Source organism: Dasypus novemcinctus, chromosome 31 (genome assembly GCF_030445035.2).
Source record: "Dasypus novemcinctus isolate mDasNov1 chromosome 31, mDasNov1.1.hap2, whole genome shotgun sequence".
Taxonomy (NCBI): Eukaryota; Metazoa; Chordata; class Mammalia; order Cingulata; family Dasypodidae; genus Dasypus; species Dasypus novemcinctus.
The window spans coordinates 20034279-20057049 of NC_080703.1; the positions used below are offsets into that span (position 1 = coordinate 20034279).

General features: G+C 42.7%; 1 protein-coding gene and 1 long non-coding RNA gene across 9 annotated transcripts in view; one reads left to right on the forward strand and one right to left on the reverse strand.

Annotated features, from left to right (window-relative positions):
* Window positions 1-22771, reverse strand: part of MLH1 (mutL homolog 1) — a 59574-nt gene that overhangs the window by 18807 nt on the left and 17996 nt on the right. For 4 of the 8 annotated variants that reach the window (XR_011647813.1, XM_058290799.2, XM_071212830.1 and 1 more), the window contains exons 8-13: window positions 22568-22656; window positions 20473-20585; window positions 17923-18016; window positions 15668-15821; window positions 2872-3245; window positions 1100-1248 (exon numbers count right to left, since the gene is read on the reverse strand). Coding sequence is in view for 6 of the 8 variants with exons in the window: in XM_058290799.2 (XP_058146782.1) it covers window positions 1100-1248; window positions 2872-3245; window positions 15668-15821; window positions 17923-18016; window positions 20473-20585; window positions 22568-22656 (973 nt within the window). In the remaining 2 variants the exon portion in view is untranslated. Of the gene's footprint in view, window positions 1-1095; window positions 1249-2871; window positions 3246-15667; window positions 15822-17922; window positions 18017-20472; window positions 20586-22567; window positions 22657-22771 lie in introns of all 8 variants that reach the window. The other 4 variants (XR_009184267.2, XM_058290798.2, XM_058290800.2 and 1 more) reach the window with 1 other exon arrangement.
* LOC131277070 (uncharacterized) lies at window positions 943-20043 on the forward strand. Its single transcript, XR_009184268.2, has 2 exons — window positions 943-1637; window positions 13361-20043. It is a non-coding gene; the product is annotated as an uncharacterized lncRNA (long non-coding RNA).

Sequence of the window (22771 nt, forward strand, 5' to 3'; positions counted from 1 at the left end):
CCTTGATTTTGGACTTCTCCTAGACTCAGAATTGCATTGCCAATGCTTAAGCCAACTCACTGCATGCTTTTTGCTTTAGCATCCAGGTAACTAAAAGAGGTACTAAATTGCTCCTTAGCTACTTATTTCTGTTAAAAGTTAACCCTAATTGTCATATTTTAAAATATATTCATTTTGCAATAATGGTGAAATTTACTTTCATCAAAAAAAAATGCACAAGATGACAATGAAAAGGCTATGCTTTAATTATGTAGACTCCAGTGCAGAGCCCCATCTGGAGCCCCAGACCAAAATGTCCACACTTGGAGCATGACCGTGTGGCTCATACAGTAGAGTCAGGACTGTTGCTACTGTCAAGCTGCTGTCACACACCTCATCCCAGGGAGGTGTGAGCCGCCTTTTAATTCGTAAAACCATAAAAGTTTTGAAGTATCAGGGACCAAACTGGAGTTCTATACTCAGGTATCCACAAGAGCTACTTTTGAGGAAGATGATAATTACGTATGACTAAGCTTTATGTTCAGGATAGAAAAAGATCTATTAACTTCCTATTCTCCTCCAAGAGTTTTATTTACATTTTATCTTTGGTCAGCACGATAAGTTTCATATGGGTAAAATTAATTTCATCTTACAGAAGAAAAAATAAATGAAGGCACACAAAGGTTAAGTCATAAGTTGCACAGTAGTCAGGATTTGAACCCAAGGCTACCTCAAAAAAAAAAAACACAGTGCATTTTCAGCAACACCACACCAGATCTGGACATAGGATAAGAATTTTGCTAATTACTGCACTGCTTTTGGCTAAGACTGGAACGAACTGAAGGTCATTTAAATGCAGCCTTTGTTCTCACTCCTTTGGGATGTTGAGAATACCAATTAAATCTAAGTAACATGAACAGAGGCTCTTTCTCTTCCTTCTCTCCCTAGCTGAAAACTGTCTTTAAGGGGCTGCTGCTAAGGGTTAGTGAAAAGAGGGACGGTTTCCCAGCACACTGCAGTAGCCAACCTGACAACATAAATACTCTCTGCCTCTCCAAACACTTAACGGCAGCTGTTCAGACACCTGAAGTGTCCCAAGCAGACCTCAGAACTTACGTACTCTCATGTCCCCGCTCAGTAATTTCTTCCTGGAGATTCAAAACACTGGTGAGGTTAATAATCCTTCTCCGGGGAGTACACGCTGCTGTCATTTCCTTTCGGGATTCATCTTCCACCATTTCTACATCAGAGTCTTCCCGATGTCTCTTTCTGCAATGGAGAGAAGGAACTGGAAGATCACCACATTACTTTTTTCTTTCATGTGCTGCATTATGGAGAAAGGGGCAGCCTCTTCTCTTTGGCTCTGCACATCTGCAGAGGGACACAGGCATTTGCGGCAGGCCAGTAAGACTGGTCTTTTCTCCTGAACACTGATTATTAAGAATCGTCTGGATTTTGGAATCTAGCTTGGCCCCATACAGCTGCAAAGCCTTGGGCAAGTAAATGGACCTTTCACTCATTCATTCCTCTATGTGCCAACTATGCCAGTCCCTGGGCAACAGCAACGAACAAGACGGTCAAGGTGCCTGCCGTCATGACACTTAGTTTCTAATGGGGCAGCAAAACAGCAAGCAGAGGAGAGATCATTTCAAGAAGTGGTAAGTGCTATGACATATATAAAACAAGGTAAGGTATTAGAATGACGGGAGATAAGAGGACAGGGAACTTTAGACCCAACATATAAGGCCTCAGGCAAGAAATGACATTTGAGCTGAGACCTGAGTGACAAGAAACCTGAGCATTCTGAAGCCAAGGGAACCCTGAAAGGCCGAGGGGACAGCCCTAAGGCCAGGGGCTCGGGGCGTGGTGGGCTGGAGGCCAGCAGGGTGAGGGGAGGGCTTTCGCTTAATCCCAAGTACAACGGGAAGCCAGTGAAATATTTTCAGCAGAGAGGTGAGTCAAACTGATTTCTGGTTTAAAAAAGATTCTTTTGACTCCTGAGTGGTAAACACCAAGTGCTGTAGGTTCCTCAAGTGATGAAAAGAAACATACTACTTCCCCTGCCCGGCTGCGAAGAACAGGAAATGAGATTATGTCAGGCATCGCACATCTCAGGTGCTCAATCCACATTAGCTTCCTTTATTCCTCTTTGGAAAAATGCCACACAGAACATCTAGCTAGGTTGGCTCACTTCTGAATTGAGCAAACTGGTGCCCAAGTTCAAACGGCTGATTAATGCCAGGGCTTTGGTGGTAAGCCACCAAGTGGATGTGCAATCTTGGGCAAATGACTTACCCCTCAGCTCCAAGGTACACATTAAGAAAATAATACATACATGACATTTTCAGTGAGGTGATATCTGTAACGTACCTGCAAAGTGCACACTGGAAATGCTCAAAATTAAACAACAGTCTTTACTATTACTCCACTTAATATTATTTTATTATTATTCTCCAGCTCTCTTTCACCACTAGCTCATGTGCTTTGAGGAGTTTTATAAATTGGATTGAGAAAGTGTTTTTCCTGAAAGGAGTCAAAAGCAGTTTTGGGAGAATGAAAGAGAATCCTCTGGATATTTTAGGCTTCTCCTTTCGGTCATCTCTGGTATTGAGGCTTTATCAAAATTCTTTACTAAAAGTAAAGATTGAATCTTCTGATTTTTTTTTTCTGATGTATTTTTAATCCTTAGAATCAGGGATATTTATGATTATGAAGGACATGGGATAGATGTCTCTAACGCCATGGCCAAAGGCAATGGACAAGGCCAAAGCACTGCCCCAGTGGAGGCAGAGGGCAAGTCAGGCAGAGAGAAGGTACCAGTGGTTCATGAAGAGTTAGGCAATTTTATTAAGAACAAAGGAGGCATGCAGCACTTCTCCCAAAGGGCCATACCTGGGGTTACCGGGGCTGGAAGTGGGCTCTCTCTCTTCTAACATTTCTGAAGTCCTCTTTACTGCCTCTCCTTCCAAGCCCTGATTCTTGGCAGACACTTCAGCAGGACCTGGGAGTTCAGGCATCTCCTCATCCTGCTGCCTGGCCCTGCCACTAGACTTGTCCGTCTTGTCTTCTAGGACCACGGCCTTGGGCCCACCGGACAGGTGCTTGCTCACAGGCTGCATAAAGGCGTCCAGTTTCTGTTCCCGGGAATCCGTACGTACCATCTGGTGGGCATAGACCTTGTCGCTACTTCCAGAAGCAGATGACGTCACACCCGTTGTGGTTTTAACTACCTCCCCAGAGGGGCCAGCAAGTCCCGGTAGCAAAGTCTGTATCAAAAAAGAAGACAGGGGGAAGATTCAGAATATGAAGTAGAGAAGTCTAGATCCCCAAATGGAACAATACTGCAGAAAGAAGCTAGAACCACACGATTATTATTACAGAATTATTACCATAGAAGCAATTCTGAACAAAATTTGGAGTATAAAATTGGAGACATATAAATATAAAATTCAAGAATTAAGCAAAACACTTATATTTGAATTGGAAATACCAGTGTGAGATCCTAATTTTGTCTATTTTTGAATATATATATTTCATAGCTTTGTTTACTAAAAAGGTCTAAAAGGAACCACCCCAGCAGTAATGAGAATCCCTGAGGCCAGATTATGAAGCCCACTAGAATGAAACAGAGCTCCTCAGAGAAAGGCCCGATTCAGGGCTGGGGCTGGGAAAGTACAAGGTGAGCCTGCAACATCTCGTCTTATCAGAAACAAGTAACTATCAAAGACCAATGGCACTGGGCCAAAAAGACAAGTGAGTCAGAGTGAGTGGACTTCCACTGGCTTGAATGGAACAGTTTGAATATTAAAAAGAAAACTGACTACAACTGCTTAAAATATATTAACAGCTCTGAAATAATGATATGGGGGAGGGCAGAGGGAGGGGAGAATGAAAGAGAAATGGAATAAAGTCTTTCGACACCACTGGCGATTGTTCCTAGAGCAGCAACACAGTCCTCTGAAAACTGACAATTAATGGGATAGAATTCAGCGTTTTTCCTTACTTTCCAGAATGAGCAGTGTTTCAGGATAACTAAATAGCTCTAATGAATGAGGGGAAGCTCTTTCATATAAAGGAATTACAGTTAATACAGAAGATGATAAAATCAGAAAATCATAATCTTGCAATCCTAATGAAATAACTGATTTAGGTAAAGATCATTAATGATGATAAAATCAAGTTAAATGTTGATGAGAAACTTTACAATGAAGGAATCAGGCTGTCACCACCACAACCCACTGATGATCTGAATCACTAAATTGCTATAGTAAGTCACTGGGTGCCTCCTGCTGGGATGTGATGGAAAGTACAGGGCTCCACCTATCAAGAACTCTTGCAGAGAAAAATGTGTGGTGTTCTTTTTTAAGTCTGAATCGAATCATATCTCTAGATCTAGTTTCCAGTTTATAGGAAAGGCGAGGATTGGAATCCAGTTAAGTGACACTAAGCAGCAGTAGTATATTCTACAGGACTCCTATACCTGGTTTTCAATAAGGCAATAGGAACTACAACAAAGACAAGTAATTTCGAATCTCTTAAAAGAGATTTAAGAGACATAACAACCAAATACGGGTAGAGTTTTCTTTTGAACAAAGCTACAATAAAAGATCTCTTTTGGACAAATGAAACAGTTGAATATATATTGGCTACTAAATAATATTAAGGAACTACTAGTGCTGCCTACTGGTGCCCCAAAGCCAGTAGGTTTTTTTTAATCTAAAATAAAAAATCCCATACCCCATTACTGACCCTCAGCATTCATATAGTACCTTCTTTGACACTGATGCAAGAATATTACAATACTGCTCTTAACTATAGTCCATAAGTTGATTAATTGCATTTTTCCATGCATCACCATTTCTTACCAAATGTAATAGTGAAGTACATTTGTTCTAGTTCATAGAATATTCTTGTATTTGTATTATTAACCACAATCCTTATCTTCCATCAGGTATGCTATGTTGTACAGTCCTAGATTATTCTTTAGCTTTCTTCCAAATGACATGTATGTCCCGAGACTATCCTTTCAGCCACAATCCCATTTATGAACCAGCTGTTAGTTATACTCACTATAATGATTACCATCAACTCTATCCACACTTTTACAGTTAATTAAAAACTCTACATACATTAAACATCAGTACCAACTCTCAGCCCTCATCCTATCTCCTAATAACTTATAGTTCAGATTCTAACTCCATGTTCATATTAGTGAGACCATACAATATTTGTCCTTTCATGTCTGGCTTATTTCATTCAGCATAATGTCCTCAAAGGTTCATCCACGTTGCCTTATGTGTTCCAACTTCATTTCTTCTTACAGCAGCATAGCATTCCATCATATGCGTATACCACATTTTGTTTATCCACTCATTGGCTGATGGACACTTGGGTTGTCTGGTTTTTGACTGGGAGCCAAGTCCACAGAGGACAGTCCCTTCAACAAGCGGAGCTGGGAAAACTGGATGTCCATAGCAAAAGAATGGGAGTGGACCCCTACCTCACACCACATACAAAAATAAAGTCAAAATGGGTCAAAGACCTAATATAAGAACCAGAAGTATAAAACTCCTAGAAGAAAAGGTAAAGAAGCATCTTCAGGACCTTGTGTTAGGCAATGGTCTCTTAGACTTTACATCCAAAGCAGGAGCAACAAAAGAAAAAATAGATAACTGAAATTTCATCAAATCCAACAACTTTTCTGCATCAAGGGAATTTATTACGAAAGTAAAAAGATAAACTACAGAATGGGAGAAAATATTTGGGAAAACAACTGATGAGGGCTTAATATTTAGAATATATAAAATCATACAACTCAACAGCAAAAAGACAAACAAACCCAATTTAAAAATGGGTGAAAGACTTAAATGGACATCTCTCCAAAGAGTACAGATGGGTAAAAAGCATGTGAAAAGATACTCAGTATCATTGGTCATGATGGAATTCCAATCAAAACCATAGTGAGAGGTGAGTGGGTATAGTTCAGTGGTTGAGCACCTGGTTCAATCCCTAGTACCTTCTAAAAAAAATGAAAAACAAAAAACCAACAGTGAGATACCATTTCACGCCCATGGAGTGGCTACTATTCAAAAACTAAGTATTGGAGAGACTGTGGAGACAGAGGAACACTCATTCATTGTTGGTGGCAATATAAAATTGTACAGCCACTTTGGAAAACAGTTCAGTGGTTCCTCAGAAAGTTATGTACAAATTTACCAAATGACCCAGCAATGAAAGAACTGAAAGCAGGCACTTGAACAGATACTTGTACACCGATGTTCATAACAGAATTAATCACAACTGCCAAAAGATGGAAGTAACCCAAGTGTCCATCAACAGATAAATGGATAAAGAAAATGTGGTATATACACATAATGGAAAATTTTTCAGTCGTATAAAGGAATAAAGTTCTGATACATGAGAAAACATGGATGAACCCTGAAGATGTCATGTTGAGTAAAATAAGCCAGACACAAAAGAATATTATATGATCTCACTGATATGAAGTAATTAAAATAAGCAAATTCACAGAGTCAGAAACTAGAATACAGGTTTCCAGGGGCCAGGGTGGGAGTACAGAATGGGGAATTAATGCCTAACTTACAGAATTTCTGTTTGGGGTGATACAAAAGTGTTGGTAATGGATGGTGGTGATGGTAGCACAACATTATGAATGTAATTATTATTGAATTTTACATCTAAATGTGGTTAAAGGGAGAATTTTAGGTGTTAATAGAATACAATTAAAAAAAAACCAACCACCATAGGACCATACAACACAGTGATTCTGAATTTTGGAGGGGACTGAGGTGGCTGTGGTGAGAGGGAATGGGGGGATATAATCAGGTAGGCTATCATAATCAGCCAAGCTGGGGGAGGGAGGAACTAGGGTAAGAGGGGGCAGCCACAGGTGCCTTAACAGCCCGGCTTGGCAAACTGTTAGAAGCCTAACCTGCCTGAAGGAAAGGGGGTAGATAGAGCCAGATAAGCTATCTGAAGCCTACTTATGCAGTGGAGCCAGTGGAGCTCAGTGGAGGGAGTCCTGCCTTTATATATGAGGTCCCTGGTTCGATTCCTGGGTTTCCTTAGAAAAGTGTCCACTGGGTTATCAGGCACCCAGATGGTACCTTAAGACAGGGAACATATAGACATATTTTTTCTGTTTTAGGTTTTCTTTGATCTGTTGTTTTTATTTTTTATCAGTTCCTTTTTGTTTTTATTTTTTTCTTTCTTCTTTATTTGCTAAAAACTGGTATGGTACACCATTTACAGAGGGCAGGCTGAAGGGTGATTGATTGATGAGCATGGGAAGCCTGAGAAGCTCCTTAGGGGCTTAAGAGGGAAGGGTGTTTTTCCTGTTTTTTTGGGGGTTTTTTTGGTTGTTGTTTTGTTTCTGGTTTGTTGTCTTTCCCCTTTCCTTGTTTCCTTTCTTTTCCTTTTACTTATTTTTTTCTACCTACTTTACTTCTTTTTTTCATTTTCTTTGTTTTCTGTTGTTTTTCTTTCATTCTACCTCTATTGTTTGGCCTTTTTTTTTTTTTAAAGATTTATTTATTTCTCTCTCCCTCCTCCTCTCCCCCGCCTCCCCAGTTGTCTGCTCTCTGTGTCCATTTCCTGTGTGTTCTTGTTTTTTTTGTTTGCTTCTATTGTCAGCGGCACGTGAATCTGCGTTTCTTTTAGTTGCGTCATCTCGCTGCATCAGCTCTCCATGTGTGCGGCGCCATTCCTGGGCAGACTGCATTTTCTTTCGTGCTGGGCGGCTCTCCTTACAGGGCGCACTCCTTGCGCATGGGGCTTCCCTACGCGGGGGACATCCCTGCGTGGCACGGCACTCCTTGAACGTATCAGCACTGCGCATGGGCCAGCTCCACACGGTTCAAGGAGGCCAGGGGTTTGAATCGCAGACCTCCTGTGTGGTAGACGGATGCCCTATCCACTGGGTCAAGTCCGCTTTCCTGTTTGGCCTTTTTTAAATTTCTCTCTCTTCTCATCATTCTGGCCCTTTAATTCATTCTATTTTTTTCCCTCTATTTTGTTCCTTGTTTCATTTTTTCTATTCCGCCGTTTTTATTCTTATTCCTTTGTACTTTTATGGATTTTTTTACTCATATTGCTTATTTTCCTAACTCTTGTATGGTTCCTCTTCTACCTATTTAAAAAATTTTTATTACTACTTTTGTTGTTGTTAGGTCAGTAAAAAAAAAATTATTTGAAATGGGGGAAAGAACAGAGCTTGCTGAGAAATGGGAGAGAAAGAATTACACAATGAGATTTGGTGTGGGCTCCTTTAGGCAGAGAGAGCCACTATTATTCTTTTCTCTTCTTATATCTTTTCTTCTTTCTGGCCCTAATATTTTTCCCAAGGGAACAAGGATGTAGAATAAGAGCAAATAAGTGTCAAAAAGAACCTCACCCCCCCACACACACAACAAAAATAAAACCCTAGAGTAGAAAGAGAAGCTAACCAACCAAATAAGCCCATCAAGATAAACAGATGCCTAGACACCAACAAAAAATTACAAGCCATACTAAGAAACAGGAAGACATGGCCCAGACTAGCGAAAAAACTAAAAAAAACAGGAGATGCAGAACGTGGAACAACTAATCAGGGATGTCCAAACAAATATCATGAATCCACTTAATGAAGTGAAGGAAGAGATAAAGGATATTAAAAAGACACTGGGAGAACATACTGAAGAAATTATAAACGTACATAAAAAGATAACAGATACGATGGTGATGAATGGCACAATACAAGAAATCAAAAATAGGGAAGTGGATTTGGCTCAACGGATAGAGTGTCCACCTACCACATGGGAGGTCCAGGGTTCAAATCCAGGGCCTCCTGACTCGTGGGATGAGTTGACCCATGTGCAGTGCTGATGCGCGCAAGGAGTGCCCTGCCACGCAGGGGTGTCCCCCGCATAGGGGAACCCCATGCACAAGGAGTGTGCCCCGTAATGAGAGCTGCCCAGTACGGAAAAAAGTGCAGCCTGCCCATGAGTGGCACCGCACACACAGAGAGCTGATGCAGCAAGATGATGCAACAAAAAAAGAGACATGGATTCCCGGTGCCACTGACAAGAATACAAGCAGACACAAAAGAACACACAGCTAATGGACACAGAGAGCAGACAACTGGGGCGGGAGGGGGAGAGAGAAGGAGAAATAAATAAAAAGTAAATATAAAAAAAAAAAACACTGGAAACACATAACAGCAGATTTGAACAGGCAGAGGAAAGAATTAGTGATGTCAAAGACAGTATATCTAAATAAGACAGATGTAGAACAGATAGATAAAAAGACAGAAAAAATCCAGCAGGGACTTAGGGATTTGAATGACAACATGAAACACACAAATAAACACTTTAGAGGCACCCCAGAGGGAGAAGAGAAGGGAAAGAGGCCAGAAGGAGTGCTGGAGGAAATAACAGCTGAAAATTTCCCAAATATTTTGAGGGACATGGACATACATGTCCAGGAAGTACAGCATACCCCAAATAGTATAAATCCTAACAGGCCTACCCCAAGACACATACTTGTCAAATTGTCCAATGCTCAAGACAAAGAGAGAATACTGAAAGCAGTAAGAGAAAAGTGATCCATCACATATAAGGGAAGCTCGATAAGATTAAGTGCTTATTTCTCATTTGAAGCCATGTAGTAGGAAATGGTTTCACAAACTTTATACCCAAACCATAAGCAATAGAAAAAAAAAAAACCAAAAAACAGATCAATGGCACCTCCTCAAAATTAAAAACTTTTGAACTTCAAAGGAGTTTGTCAAGAAAGTGAAGAGGCAGCCTACTCAATGGGTGAAAATATTTGGTAACCATCTATCCAACAGGGATCTAATATCCAACATACCTGAAGAAATCCTGTATCTCAAAAATAAAGACTAACAACCCATTTTAAAAAATGGGCAAGTAATTTGAATAGACACTTCTCCAAAGAAGAAATACAAATGGCTAAAAAGCACACAAAAAGATGTTCAACATCACTAGCTATTAGGGAAATGCAAATCAAAACTACAAAGAGATACCATCTTACACCCATTAGACTGGTGGCTATTAAAAAAACAGAGGACTACAAGTGTTGGAGAAGGTGTGGTGGAAAGGGAACCCTCATCCACTGCTGGTGGGAACACAAAATGGTGCAGCCATTGTGTAGGACAGTTTGGCAGTTCCTCAGGAAGCTAATTATAGAACTGTGGTGTGATCTAGCAATCCCACTGCTGGGTATATACCCAGAAGAATTTTAAGTAGGGACAAGAACAGATAGATGCACACCAACATTCACAGCAGCATTACTACTGCCAAAAGTTGGAAACAACCCAAATGCCCATCAACAGATGAATAGATAAGCAAATTGTGGTATACACATACAATGGAATATTACTCAGCTGTAAGAAGGAATGCAGTATTAACACATGGGATAGCATGGATGAATCTTGAAGACCTTATGTTGAGTGAAGTAAGCCAGGCATCGAAGGACAAATATTACATGACCTCATTGATATACAAGCAGACTAGTCTGGAATATAGGTTTACAGGAGACAGAAAGGGAGTAGAGTTGTGAGCCAATGCCCATATGGGCAAAATCTACGATAAGGTAGAAGGGTGTAGTTGTGCAGGGGATGGGTGTGACAGTGGTACAGTGATGCCACTGGATTCGGCAGTGCTGATCCATGAGGGGGATACGGTGGAGGGGTTGGGGTGATCCATCCATGGAACTGGGGAAGGGTAGTAGGAAGGAACAGGTGAACTCTATGGATCTGCAGGTTTGTGGTTAAAACTACAATGCTGGGAATGTTTTTTTGGCAAATATGGCAGGGCAGGATTACTAGTGTAGGGAGTTGGATATGAGGGATGGCACACAGGACAGGGTGCACCTGGGACAGTGCTTAGTGAAAGAAGACAGACATTATGCCAAACTCTTGATAAACTGATGATTGTAATAATAAACCTTTACTTGTGAAACTGAAACTTAGCCTAGTATTATATATTGCCTAAGAGTTATCTCCTCAAAGTCTCTTGTTGCTCAAATGTGGCCTCTCTCTAAATCAAACTCAGCATATAAATGCACTACCTTTCCACCCCATGTGGGACATGACTACTGGGGAAAAGCCTCCTGGCACCAAGGGATTATTACCAAGTGCCAAATAGCAATACATCCAGAAGACCTTTAGTGATGAGTAATAATACTCATTTTATTAAATACAAATGAGTTTTTGTGGCTAAGAGATTTCAAGTGAGTTGGGAGGTCATTCCAGAGGTTATGCTTATGCATGTCTCAGCAGGATTTCATTGACTACCACAGTAAATAATGCCTCAAATAGTGGGGCTCCTGAGGGCTCAAGAGATATCCAGAAACTATAGGCAGGGCAGACAGCTCATGAGTTTGGTGCCTTGCCAGTAGGCCTTACCTTGGAATTCATCCTCCCCAATGTGAAAGAACTGGACTTATTTGTGGTTTCCCTACATATGTCTCTTCTGCCTCTTTTATTTGAACCTAGAGTTAGTACCATACTTGCTAGGTGTATGTCTAAGAGACCTAAATCTTTGGTCCATCCATGTGCCAACTGGGCCCTGAGTCTCAGCAGAGTTTCAACACCTACTCTCCAGTTCACTGGATACACCCAGGACAACTATCAAGGTGATGATGATCAACAATGCCCATACCAGGGCGGTGGACTTGGCCCAGTGGTTAGGGCATCCGTCTACCACATGGGAGGTCCGCGGTTCAAACCCCAGGCCTCCCTGACCCATGTGGAGCTGTTCCATGCGCAGTGCTGATGCGCGCAAGGAGGAGTGCTGTGCCACGCAGGGGTGTCCCCTGTGTAAGGGAGACCCACGCGCAAGGAGTGCACTCCGTAAGGAGAGCCACCCAGTTCGAAAGAAAGTGCAGCCTGCCCAGGAATGGTGGTGCACACACGGAGAGCTGACACAGCAAGATGACGTAACAAAAAGAAACACAGATTCCCGTGCTGCTCACAACAACAGAAGCGGACAAATAAGACGCAGCAAATAGACACAGAGAACAGACAACTGGGGTGGGGGGGAGGGGAGAGAAATAAATAAATAAATACATCTTAAAAAAAACAAAACAAAAAACAATTCCCATACCAAGGAACAGAGAGAGTCTGCAACTGCAAAAGGGATAGTTCCAGCTATCTGCCCCATGGGACCCAAGCCCCCTCTCAATCTGAGGCAGAGTGGGCATCATCACCCCAAAATCCTCAGGATTGGGGAATGAACAGTGGACTAAAGTAGATTTATTATTATTCTACTTACTGTTATTCTAGCAATGGAAGAACTTGTATCTTTGATGTAAAGGCAATGGCTACCAGACCCTGAAGCGAGGGAGAGGGAAAAATAGGTGTATTTTGGCAGCATTTTCAGGACACTGAAATTGTCCTGCATGACATTGCAATGGCCTTTATGTATTTTGTCATAGCTTATAAAATTGCATGGGACAGGGTGTAAACTATAATGTAAACTATTATAAAATAGTTTACATTATAAAATGCTTCAATATATGTTCATCAATTGTAATAAACGTACCACACTAATGAAGGATGTTCTTAATGCACAGGAGGGGGAAGGAGTGGGGCATATGGGAATCCCCTACTTTTCTTTAAAAATTTATTTCTCTCCCTTCCCCCCCCCCCCCCCCAGTTGTCTGCTCTCCGTGTCCATTCACTGTGTGTTCTTCTGTGACCGCTTCTATCCTTATGAGCAGCACCGGGAATCTGTGTCTCTTTTTGTTGCATCATCTTGTTGTGTCAGCTCTCCGTGTGTGCAGCACCATTCCTGCACAGGCTGCACTTTCTTTCACGCTGGGCGGCTCTCCTTACAGGGCGCACTCCTTGCGCGTGGGGCTCCCCTACACAGGGGACACCCCTGCGTGGCAGGGCACTCCTTGAGTGCATCAGCACTGCGCAGGGCCAGCTGCACACGGGTCAAGGAGGCCTGGGGTTTGAACCACAGACCTCCCATTTGGTAGGCGGATGCCCTATCCATTGCACCAAGTCCGATTCCCACCCCTACATTTTTAAAGTAGCATTTATGTAATCTAAAGTTTCTTTAAAATAAATAAAATAAAATAATTTTAAAAAAGCAGAAACTCTGCTCAAAAATAAAAACCTTTCTTCCTGGAAAATTTAAAACCATTGTGATGCATTTAGTGCATTTATCTTTGCAATATCCACAAGTGAGTTTTGGGAAGCAGAAATTAACATAAACATAACTACTTTACAGAAGGTAACCTTAAAGTCCAAAAAAGGACATTACATAACAATATGGAGTTGGAACAAATCTGTGATGAGTCCCCCTAGTTCCTAATTTTCATACCAAATAGCTTCACTTTCTTTTGCAAACAGGGCAGTGGAGTGCAAGGCACCAGCTGGGGAGCAGGAAAAAGGTGGGTCTACAGCCACTAAGCCAGGAACCACCATGGCCTGCTAATGGCAGAGAGAGAAGGAATTCTGAACACCGCACATGAACATGAATTTGATCCCCACCATCTGCAGCAATGTTCCACAGCAGTGAAGAGGAGTCTGCAAGGATGGTACCACTGCACCAAAAGACAGGCAAGTCCTATGATCCAGAAACCACTTCTTCAAAATTGCTGCAGGTTTCCATCTTGTTCTTCTCCAACCCATTTTCCACACTGCAGCCAGAGAGCTCTCCATAAGATGCAAATCAGATTCTGTCAAGTCCCATCAAGTCAAAGCCTAAACTTTTGACTATGCTGACGAAAACCTTCTCTATTTCATCTGAACTCTGTAGCCTCTCAACTCTCACCAATGCCACCATCCCCAGCAGGCAACACTCAGGCCAGTATTGCTTAATCCTGGCAGCACATGATACCTGGGGAAGCTTTTTAAAAGTACTAATGTCCAGGCCCTACCCCCAGAGATTAGTTTGTTGTTCTGAGCAGGACCCCGGCATCAGTATTTTCCAAAAATTCCCTAGGTGGTTCTAATTTGCAGCATGGCTGGAGAACCCCGGACAGATCCTTAAATACATGTTCTCCTGAACCTTCAAGCCTTTACCCTCGCTGTTTTCTCTATCAGAGACATTTTCATCCCCTTGACCCTTTTGCCCAGCTAATTTCTATTCAGCCTTTGGGTCTTAGCCTCTATCTCCCTTTCTCTGGGTGGTCTCCCCTGATTGCCCAGCCTGGGCCCATTATATGTGCTCTCATGAGCCCCTGTTTTTCCTCTCACGGAATGTATTCTCTAGGAGACTGTGAGTACTTCTGTGACGGCAGGACCCATCTGTGCGGCACCCCAACAGAGTTTGAGAAAGAGCCTCCATGCACACTTGGTGAGGCAGACAGGAAGACAGAGTAAGAGGAGCAGTGAAGGGGCACTGAGACTAAGTAAGCAACAACAACAGATACAAAACCAACTAAGAGTTACTGAGCTCTTCCAAGAGCTTTCCCACACTAGACACATGAACACCCACTGGGGTCTACGTGTCCTCATCACGTCGACATGCACGGCAAGGACTTCTGCACTTAGTACTTGTACAAGACCTTGGGCTCATGTTGGTCCAGGAGCCCAGCAAAAGTCACAGAGGAACGAGAGTTGGTTTCCAGGCAGAAACTTCCTTCTGCTTCGTGGGCCACATGGCCTTTCAGGTGGCACCAATAGAGACCTGTGAGCTCTTGCTACTTCTCTGCCCCCAAAATCTCCAAGTGTGTGTGTTCCAGGGGTAGTGGCACTACCTCATCTGGGTTTAGGCTCACTGCTTAGTGCCCATCTCTCTCCCACCTAGCTTTTTTCCAGGTAGGTAACGTGGATGTTCTCATGGGAAGCATTTGTTCACTTGGTAACTTAAAAACGGTTTTCTGTGAAGTAGGGCCTCACAGAAGCCCACCTTCTGCTTGCAGGATCCAGTGTAGTTTAATGGAGAAGAGCTTCCCTTCTATAGTTTCAGTGTCTATTGTTCTTATGATCATGATGAACATATCCCTGTCATGAATAAACAGCTTTCCAGAATCACATCATCTCAGAACTGGGAGAACAAAATATCCAAGTGCTTATTTAACATATAGGAAAACTAAGGCCCCAGGGAGGGGAAGTAACTTAGCATCAGAAGCATTTAGAACTTAGATAATCATTACAATAAGATGAATGGTGCCAAGCCCTATGCCACACACTGTCCGTTCACTCACTGTTCACCTGCTGCCCTCGGAGGAGGGGACGACCAGCTCCTCTTTACTGAGGGAGGCATGGAGGCTCAGGACGGTCAGTCGTACAGCTGGGAACCCAGGTCCATCTGACTCGAAAGCTGCTGCTCTTCCCTCTCTGTCCTCCTGCCTGCCCAGGGCAGAGCCCCTCCATTCTGCCACAGGTACATGGGCTCAGCGTCCTCCTCACCACCTCCAGTAGGGAATGCATTGCTTCGGAGGTGTCCTACTGCATTTTCAGACAGTCTAAGAACCCAGATGGAGGCAAAGGAAGAAGAACCCAGGCCTTCTGACGCCAGGCCCAGAAGGAACAGCACAACACCCCCCATAGTTAGGTTCAAAGAAGGAAATGCTGCTACAAGAAAACTGCCGAAGTGATACTTAGGAAGTCCCTAACCAGCAGGGGAAAACCTGGGCTCTCATGTCTGATGGAACAAGTGTCAAGGTGGCAAAGGCACCAGACGAAGAGCTGGGTGAGAAAAGCCCGCACCTGGGTGAAGTACGTCCTGGAGGAGTTGGAGCCCAGAAGCTTACTCTCGATGTGCTGCTGCACCCGCTCCAGGATACTATCCTCGTGCAGAAAGTGAACTTCATGCTTCGTAGGGTGTACATTGACATCCACATTCTGGGGACTGATTTCTAAACTGGTGGAAAAAAGAGATAACAGTTACCTTAGATGAGGGTTGGGGGAAGGGATGGTTTAGGTAGTGGGCAAAAGATTTAACACAGTAGCCAAGACCTCAAGGTCTCTCACTGGGTTCAGATGCTGGCTCTGCTACTTAAGAGTTGTGTAGCTTTGGGTAGGTTACATTATCGTTCTTTGTCTTAGTTTTCTGATCTGAAAATTGGAGATAAAAAATCATCTATTTTACAGGTTCGTGGTGAGGATTAAATGCGTCAAAGCATGTAACTGTATATGTATGTCAGCCATTATTATCCTCATTCTAGAACTAGTGGAATTTCCTATTACATGACTGTGGGCAAATCACTTAACATCTCTTGATCTGTTTTCTCATCTATAAAGGAAGGATAACCATAAACCTGTCCTCTACTTACTTTTCAAGTTTAGATGAGGATCAAACAAGAACCTATGTAGGAGAACTTTCTATCACTAAAATAACGCAAAATTCAGCTTAGAGATTGTGCCGGGTACTGATTATTGCCTCTTGGCTCTACATCCATCTTCCACTGCCTGCCCTGGGATAATGGAGCTTTGTCATGCCAGCCTTGTCAGTAGAGGGCGCTGGAGGGACAATGGAGGAGGAAGGGCTTGCTACATGGGTTCCAGAGCACGCCGGTGAGGCTCCTTCAAAGCGTGTGGCTCTTCTGCAGTGCCCAGTCTACATGCCACCTTCTTGTGGGCAGCCTTCCCCAAGATGCCCTCAGGGGACTCTGAGGAAGCACCTCATCAACTTCTCCACCAACCAGGGCACCACAGCCAACACCTCTTCAGTAAGGTCTGGATCTCAGCTCTGGAGATGGGTGGGCAGTGATGGAGCGCCGCCTTGGTGATCTACCTCGGCCCTAGAAGTAAGGGCTGCTCCTCATATCTGCTCTCCCTATCTTTAGCTCTTACTAGCCAATCCTCCATTAAGCTTTCCCAGGTCAAACTGCTGCATGCATTCTGTCATCTGTTTAGACCTTAACTAACACAGAGATGAAATGAGGTGATAACTTGACTGGTTTATTATATAGCAAGTATGAAGGAGTCAACAATTCCACGCTGAACCTAAAAACTATCTTTAATTACTATGGGTGCAGTGGGTCAGAAGCCAGAAGACAGCACAAATCAGAAGAGCAGACAAAAGAGAGAGAGATCACCATGTGACAGAGGACTGCTGGCACACGGCAGACTTAGGGAGAAAGCAAGCCTTGCCAATTCGTTGGTGTTGGATTCCTAGCTTCCCAAACCATGAGGCAATAAATCTAGTTGTTTAAGCCAACCCATAGTGTGGTATTTGTCATAGCAGCCCTGGAAAACTAAAACAAGGACAAACGTTGCAGGCATTTTCATATGACCCACGCCCTGTAGGTATATAGCCATTACTAAGAGAGTGACCTTTTGTCCAGCTGTGATAAAAATGCTAAAGATATAAAATGGATAAGCTAGTATCAGAGTCAGAAACAATGGAATGAAATCCATAGATCAGTCCCTAGATTGTAAATTCCTTTAGGGCAAGGGTGCCTCACATTTATTTCCATATTTCAAATACATACTATGGGGCCTGGCCTGTATAATCATGCTCAGTAGTGACGGCTGAATCACTTACGTGAGCCTTTGGGCAATCAATGGCTGAAGAGGCTAAAGTAAGCATCTCCACAGAGGAGAAGGCTGCCTTTCAGCCTTGGGAGGAAAACACATCACTGTAACTGTTATATTTCAGCTTCCCAGGCTGACTCCAGCAGCTGGAGTAACATGCAGAGCCTCCTGAGCACACCTCTGTCGTGCACTGCTCACGAGCTGCCAACCCCTTGAAGGGATGAGGCATGTCTCCCACCTTCGTATCACCAACACAGTGCCTGGCACACAGAAGGCCCTCAGGAAGGTTCTGTTAAATGAGCTCATGAATAAAGGAAAACTTTGCCTTTAAGGTATCCTGGGAGAAGGGACAGAACATCCCTCTGCCAGTGGAGTATGGGGGTTCACTCTGATCGGGCTATTGGCAAGCCCCCCTTTCAATGAGGAGAGCCTGAAAGAGCTTGTTTCTTGTTGCCTTTTGGATGAGGAGGTTGGTGCTGCGTTACCTGAGGTACAGGAATGGGTGTGTGTTTTTGGGCAAATACGCTGCATACACCGTTTCTATGGCTTTTCTCAAGGAAGTTGATTCCACCAGACGATCTAAAAAATAAAAGGAAAGTGGCTCGAAAACTGTCCTGAGGGGTGAGGTTAGAGCACACATTCATCATGCCATGAAGACACCCGAGGAAGAACATCTCCAGAGTGACATCCTCACTGGATCCCGCTGCTGCCGCTCAGGCCCCCAGGAAGGGAGGGCCCCTATTACTTGCCATTTCCTGGCATTTCACAGTGGGCTTGGGACTCTTTCCTCTCATCCAAGTAGCAGAAACACGTTAGGGAAATAAATTCCACCTCCCTTTTCGTTCACAGTCCCTGTGGATGACCTTTGTCCTTGCCAGGTCAAAGTGGGCAGACGGATGTCAGTGCTCAAACATTGCATTCTGCAAACACACAGATGTGCCAAGTGCAGGAAGACAATGTATCGGTGAGTAAACCAATTCTAACCCTGAGTGGCGGGCACTGTTATAAAGAGGGGTGTGTGTGTACGCGCTCACTAAATGGTGGAACTAGGAAGCAGCTAATTCTGCGCAGTGGATTCCAACAGGGGGGTATCCAAACTGGGTAATAAAGATAAGAACGAGTTTTCCAGGCATGTCAGGCAGTACAAATGTCTGAATGCATGTGCGTTTAAAGTAATTTAGGAAATGATGTAGGTTAGGAGGAGGTAGAAAACAAGGAAGGGAGAGAGAAAGCCAAAATCAGGGAAGACTTCATTTTCAGAAAACACAGCTTTCTTTTCTCCCCAGACAGATTTCAAATGACTGTCAATGATCTGTTGACCCATTTGCTGTAGTCAAGGATGTGTCACAACTTTTTATTTCCAATGAGAAGAGTGGCCATGATTTTATCAATGAGGAGACTATCCTTTGACTGCTGACCATACACGGCCCCTTCACTAAGTGTCACTGTACTCGGGAACACATGTCCTGATCACCCAGGCCTGAATGAGTGGGCAGCACCTGACAACGGGACAGCTGGTCTACCGACTGACCCCAGGCCACGGAGGACCTGAGAACAGCGCTCATCCAAAAAGGCATTCTATAACTGGGCGGAGACCAAACCAGCTGGAGCCTCTCTGCTGAGATTTCTCAACTAGGGACGTGCCAAAGGAGTGCTCTGCATCCCTGCTCCCTGAATGAGCCTGCGCGATGTGTAGAAAACAGAATGGAAATATAAAAGCCTGGCCTCTCTTTGTTAATGGGGACCTGGTATCTTAAACAGAGTTACCACGTGGTGAACAGCCCCACCAGGAACACTGGCATGGGCTAGCTGGATAGCACTCATGCTGCTTTCGTGTCTAGACAGACGGTAGTAATACTAATTTTTGCTTGTCTACTCTATGGTCAGCACATGTGCTTAAAAAAAAAGCAGATAGTTATTCTTCATGGTTAGGAAAAAAACAAATGAGAAATGTTTTTTGATTTTTTGATCCTTGATTAAAGCAAGCTTTGTTATGTCTTAACTCCTTCCTCATGAAGTAGGAAAAAAAAAAACCGTGCTAATATAAACCAGCTTAAAATAATGTCATATATGGCAACTACTCTCTCCTCACTGTTTCTGTATTGCTTTGAATAACTGCTTTAAAACATTTAAAAAACATTTAAAATAATTTGAGAGACATTTATAGTTGGTTATTGCTATAAGTGAAGGGGGAGTATACCTTTTCTAATAGCAAACAAACAAAATAAAATTTTTAAAAATATATAATTATGAATTGCTTTGAACAGTAAACACAAAGGACCCATATGATTAACACTGAACCACTGGGAAGATGTATCATGTTTCTGGATGGAAAAATGAAAAACTATGCTAGACTATGTTCGGGATTATTTGCTGGTTGCTCTGTCGTTGTCTCTCAAAACCTTATTTCTGCATGTCAGTAAAAAGAAAACTCAGCAGAATGCAAAATAGTATTTACTTAACAAGTAGTAATCACATAAACAATACATAAGCAGAGAACTGGAAAGGAATGTGAAAAAAATCCAAGTTCATTTGGTTAATTTCCTTCCTGACTGCTAGTATTGCTGCTTGTATCATAAATAATTTTCATTCTTTTAAAAGAAAAATCTCAAGAGACTTAGTGTTCAATTTCTTTCCTTTAATGACATCATCTGTACCCCTCTATCTGTGTCCTGTTGTGCAATTTCAACCCAAGAACCCTTGATCTAAGGTGAGAACGAAGCTCTGCCCAGGGCCTGCCCTACAGGCTCGAGATGCCCACAGGTAGAGACAGGGTCCTGGCTCACAGGGGTCTGGGAAGTCCTCTCCTGGGTTCCCTCTGAGAGTTGAGCACTAGACTCTGCAACCATCCACAATAAGCACCTCTCAGGGGGCTGAGCAGAGACTTGGGCTAAAAGTTATAAATGCTTCCTCATCAAACCCTACTTCAGCACAGGTTCCCCTCAGTCTAATCACACCGGTAGATTAGGAATTTTTCCATGGTCCCATAAGATTCCCTGTGTATGGATGTCTCCACTCGGTTCTCTTTCACTTACGGTTGATGAAGAGTAAGAAGATGCACTTCTTCACCGAGTAATTCGCATTGGATATGTAGCCGTTCATTTTGAAGGCTAGGGTTTTGTCCTCACACCCAACTTCAATTAATTCTCTGGTTAGAAAGAGAAATTTTGAGGGAGTAGAAACATTGGACAACTCAAACATTATAAAAGAATCAGCTGGAAAACACAGGGCTCCTCCCCATAAACTAACTGCCAAGTGAAAACCCCGCGGACTCTGTGGAGGCCCTTTGGCCCTGCATCCATGCACCCACCTACCCAACTGCCGGCTCACCCAGGCAGTGTTTTCAAGCTCTTTGCCAGCATGGCTCTAACTGCCCTTAACAAACTCTGGATCCTTATTTTACTGAGACCTTTCCTTATCTACATAAATAAACCCCCAGGACAGGGTTCCAAGATGAACTCAACTTTCCTGAATCCCTTACTACATAGAACTACAGTGGGGACACAAATGTGGTTTTTCCAGAAGCCTGCTTATTGGGATAAGAGGCTACTAGTTGAAAAGGAGACCCTCAAACAAGCCACACTAATTTCTGCTTCAGGGCCTTCAAGAGTGCTGGTCCCTCTGCCTGGAAAGTTCTACCTCGATCCCTGTTCAGCTAGTTGCCTCCTTATCCCATATAGCTCGGGGATTACATCCTCAAAAAGCCTTCTCTAACTATACCTCTCCCTGATCCCTGAGAGAGTCTCCCATTATGTGCTGTATTTTCAGCTTTGGAGGGTCTGATACAATCTGCTAATGAATGGAATAATTATTTAATGTGTCTTTCCAATGAGGATATGGGTTCTCTGGGGTATGAATTATTTCTGCTTAGTTTATTACTACATCCCTACCATGTAGCACAGCGCCTGGTAGATAACAGGTGCTTAATACGTGTTTGCTGAATGGATTGTGGAAGCTCCTCATGCGGGAATATGCACTGTGGGTCTGACAGGAGGGTATGGGTTGCAGTATTTCCCGCATACACTGAACCACCCAACCCTTTCTTCCCAAAGCACCTTAAGAGCTTGATTTCTGGAAACAGACTTAGGGAAATGCTGCTCCAGGGGATTTCTAATCTTTTATAGTCCTGAAGAATTACATAACAACTAAATCTGAGACTTTTTAATGGAGGATCTCTTCAAAGTTAATGCTATAGCATGAAGTTTTCCCTTCGCCCTGGGAGCATGGTAAAACAAAAAATTAATCCACTTGTACTTAATTAGAAAAAAATATATAATTAAAAGCAAATTGACTCTTCTTTAATTAAGAACTTGATTTTGCTCAAAGAATGAATAATTTGCCCTTCAAGGCAGAATCTAGGTTCTGGGACTACTGATGTGTTTTCAAGATTTGTGGGAAATGTGAAGTCAGGGGCTATCTCATTCATCCAAGCATCTCCAGTATTTGGTATATGCCTGGCATATAAAAGGGTCTTAGTATTTCCCCTTCAGATTCATAAGCATTTTGGGCTTTATAAAGGAAGCTTCCTGAGACTTCTGAGACTTAGCTAGGAAACCATGGTGGAAACAGTGGTTTTAATCTACTGTAAGGAATACACTAGAATGTCCTGGGAATCTATAAACCGAGTGATTTCCCCTCATGTGCTCGATTTGATGATAAAGATTTGAAGACTCTTGCAAATCTGCCTCACCACCAAGTAGGGAAGTCTTTAAGGGTAATAAATGTTAATCACCTTCTGGCACAAAGCATATATAATATGGGAGGTAATTAAGAAATGATGAACAATAATAAATGAAATCTTAAGGTATAATAATGGAAATACAAGAAAAAAAGGGAACAAAGAGAATGACAGAATTCTACTACACTACAAATATTTTGAGGACAAAGTCCTAGAAAGAACCCACTAATCTATAGTCCTCAGGACATCTAGGAGATAACATACCCTCAGGAAATACTGATTACATCAAATATTGATACAATTAACAAACATGAAACATGAAAATAAGCCAACATACTGATTTAAAAAACCTCTTAAGGGAGGTGCTATCTTAACAGATTCCAAAATGTTATGAAATGATGAACCACATCATGGAAGCTGAAAGATTTTATGAATAAAGGTTATCAACCTACCGACTAACAGCATTTCCAAAGATGGAGCGAATATTGTCTACAGTTGTGGCATTAGGCAGTGTTCTAACGTCAGCCACTGTCTCACCTTGCTGATAAACAAACAGAAAAGATGATGAATTATAGTCCACAGTTGTGATCAGAACATCAGAATCTTTTCTCCACAGGCAAACTGTAATAATTCCCTTTTTAATTTTCATAATGCAT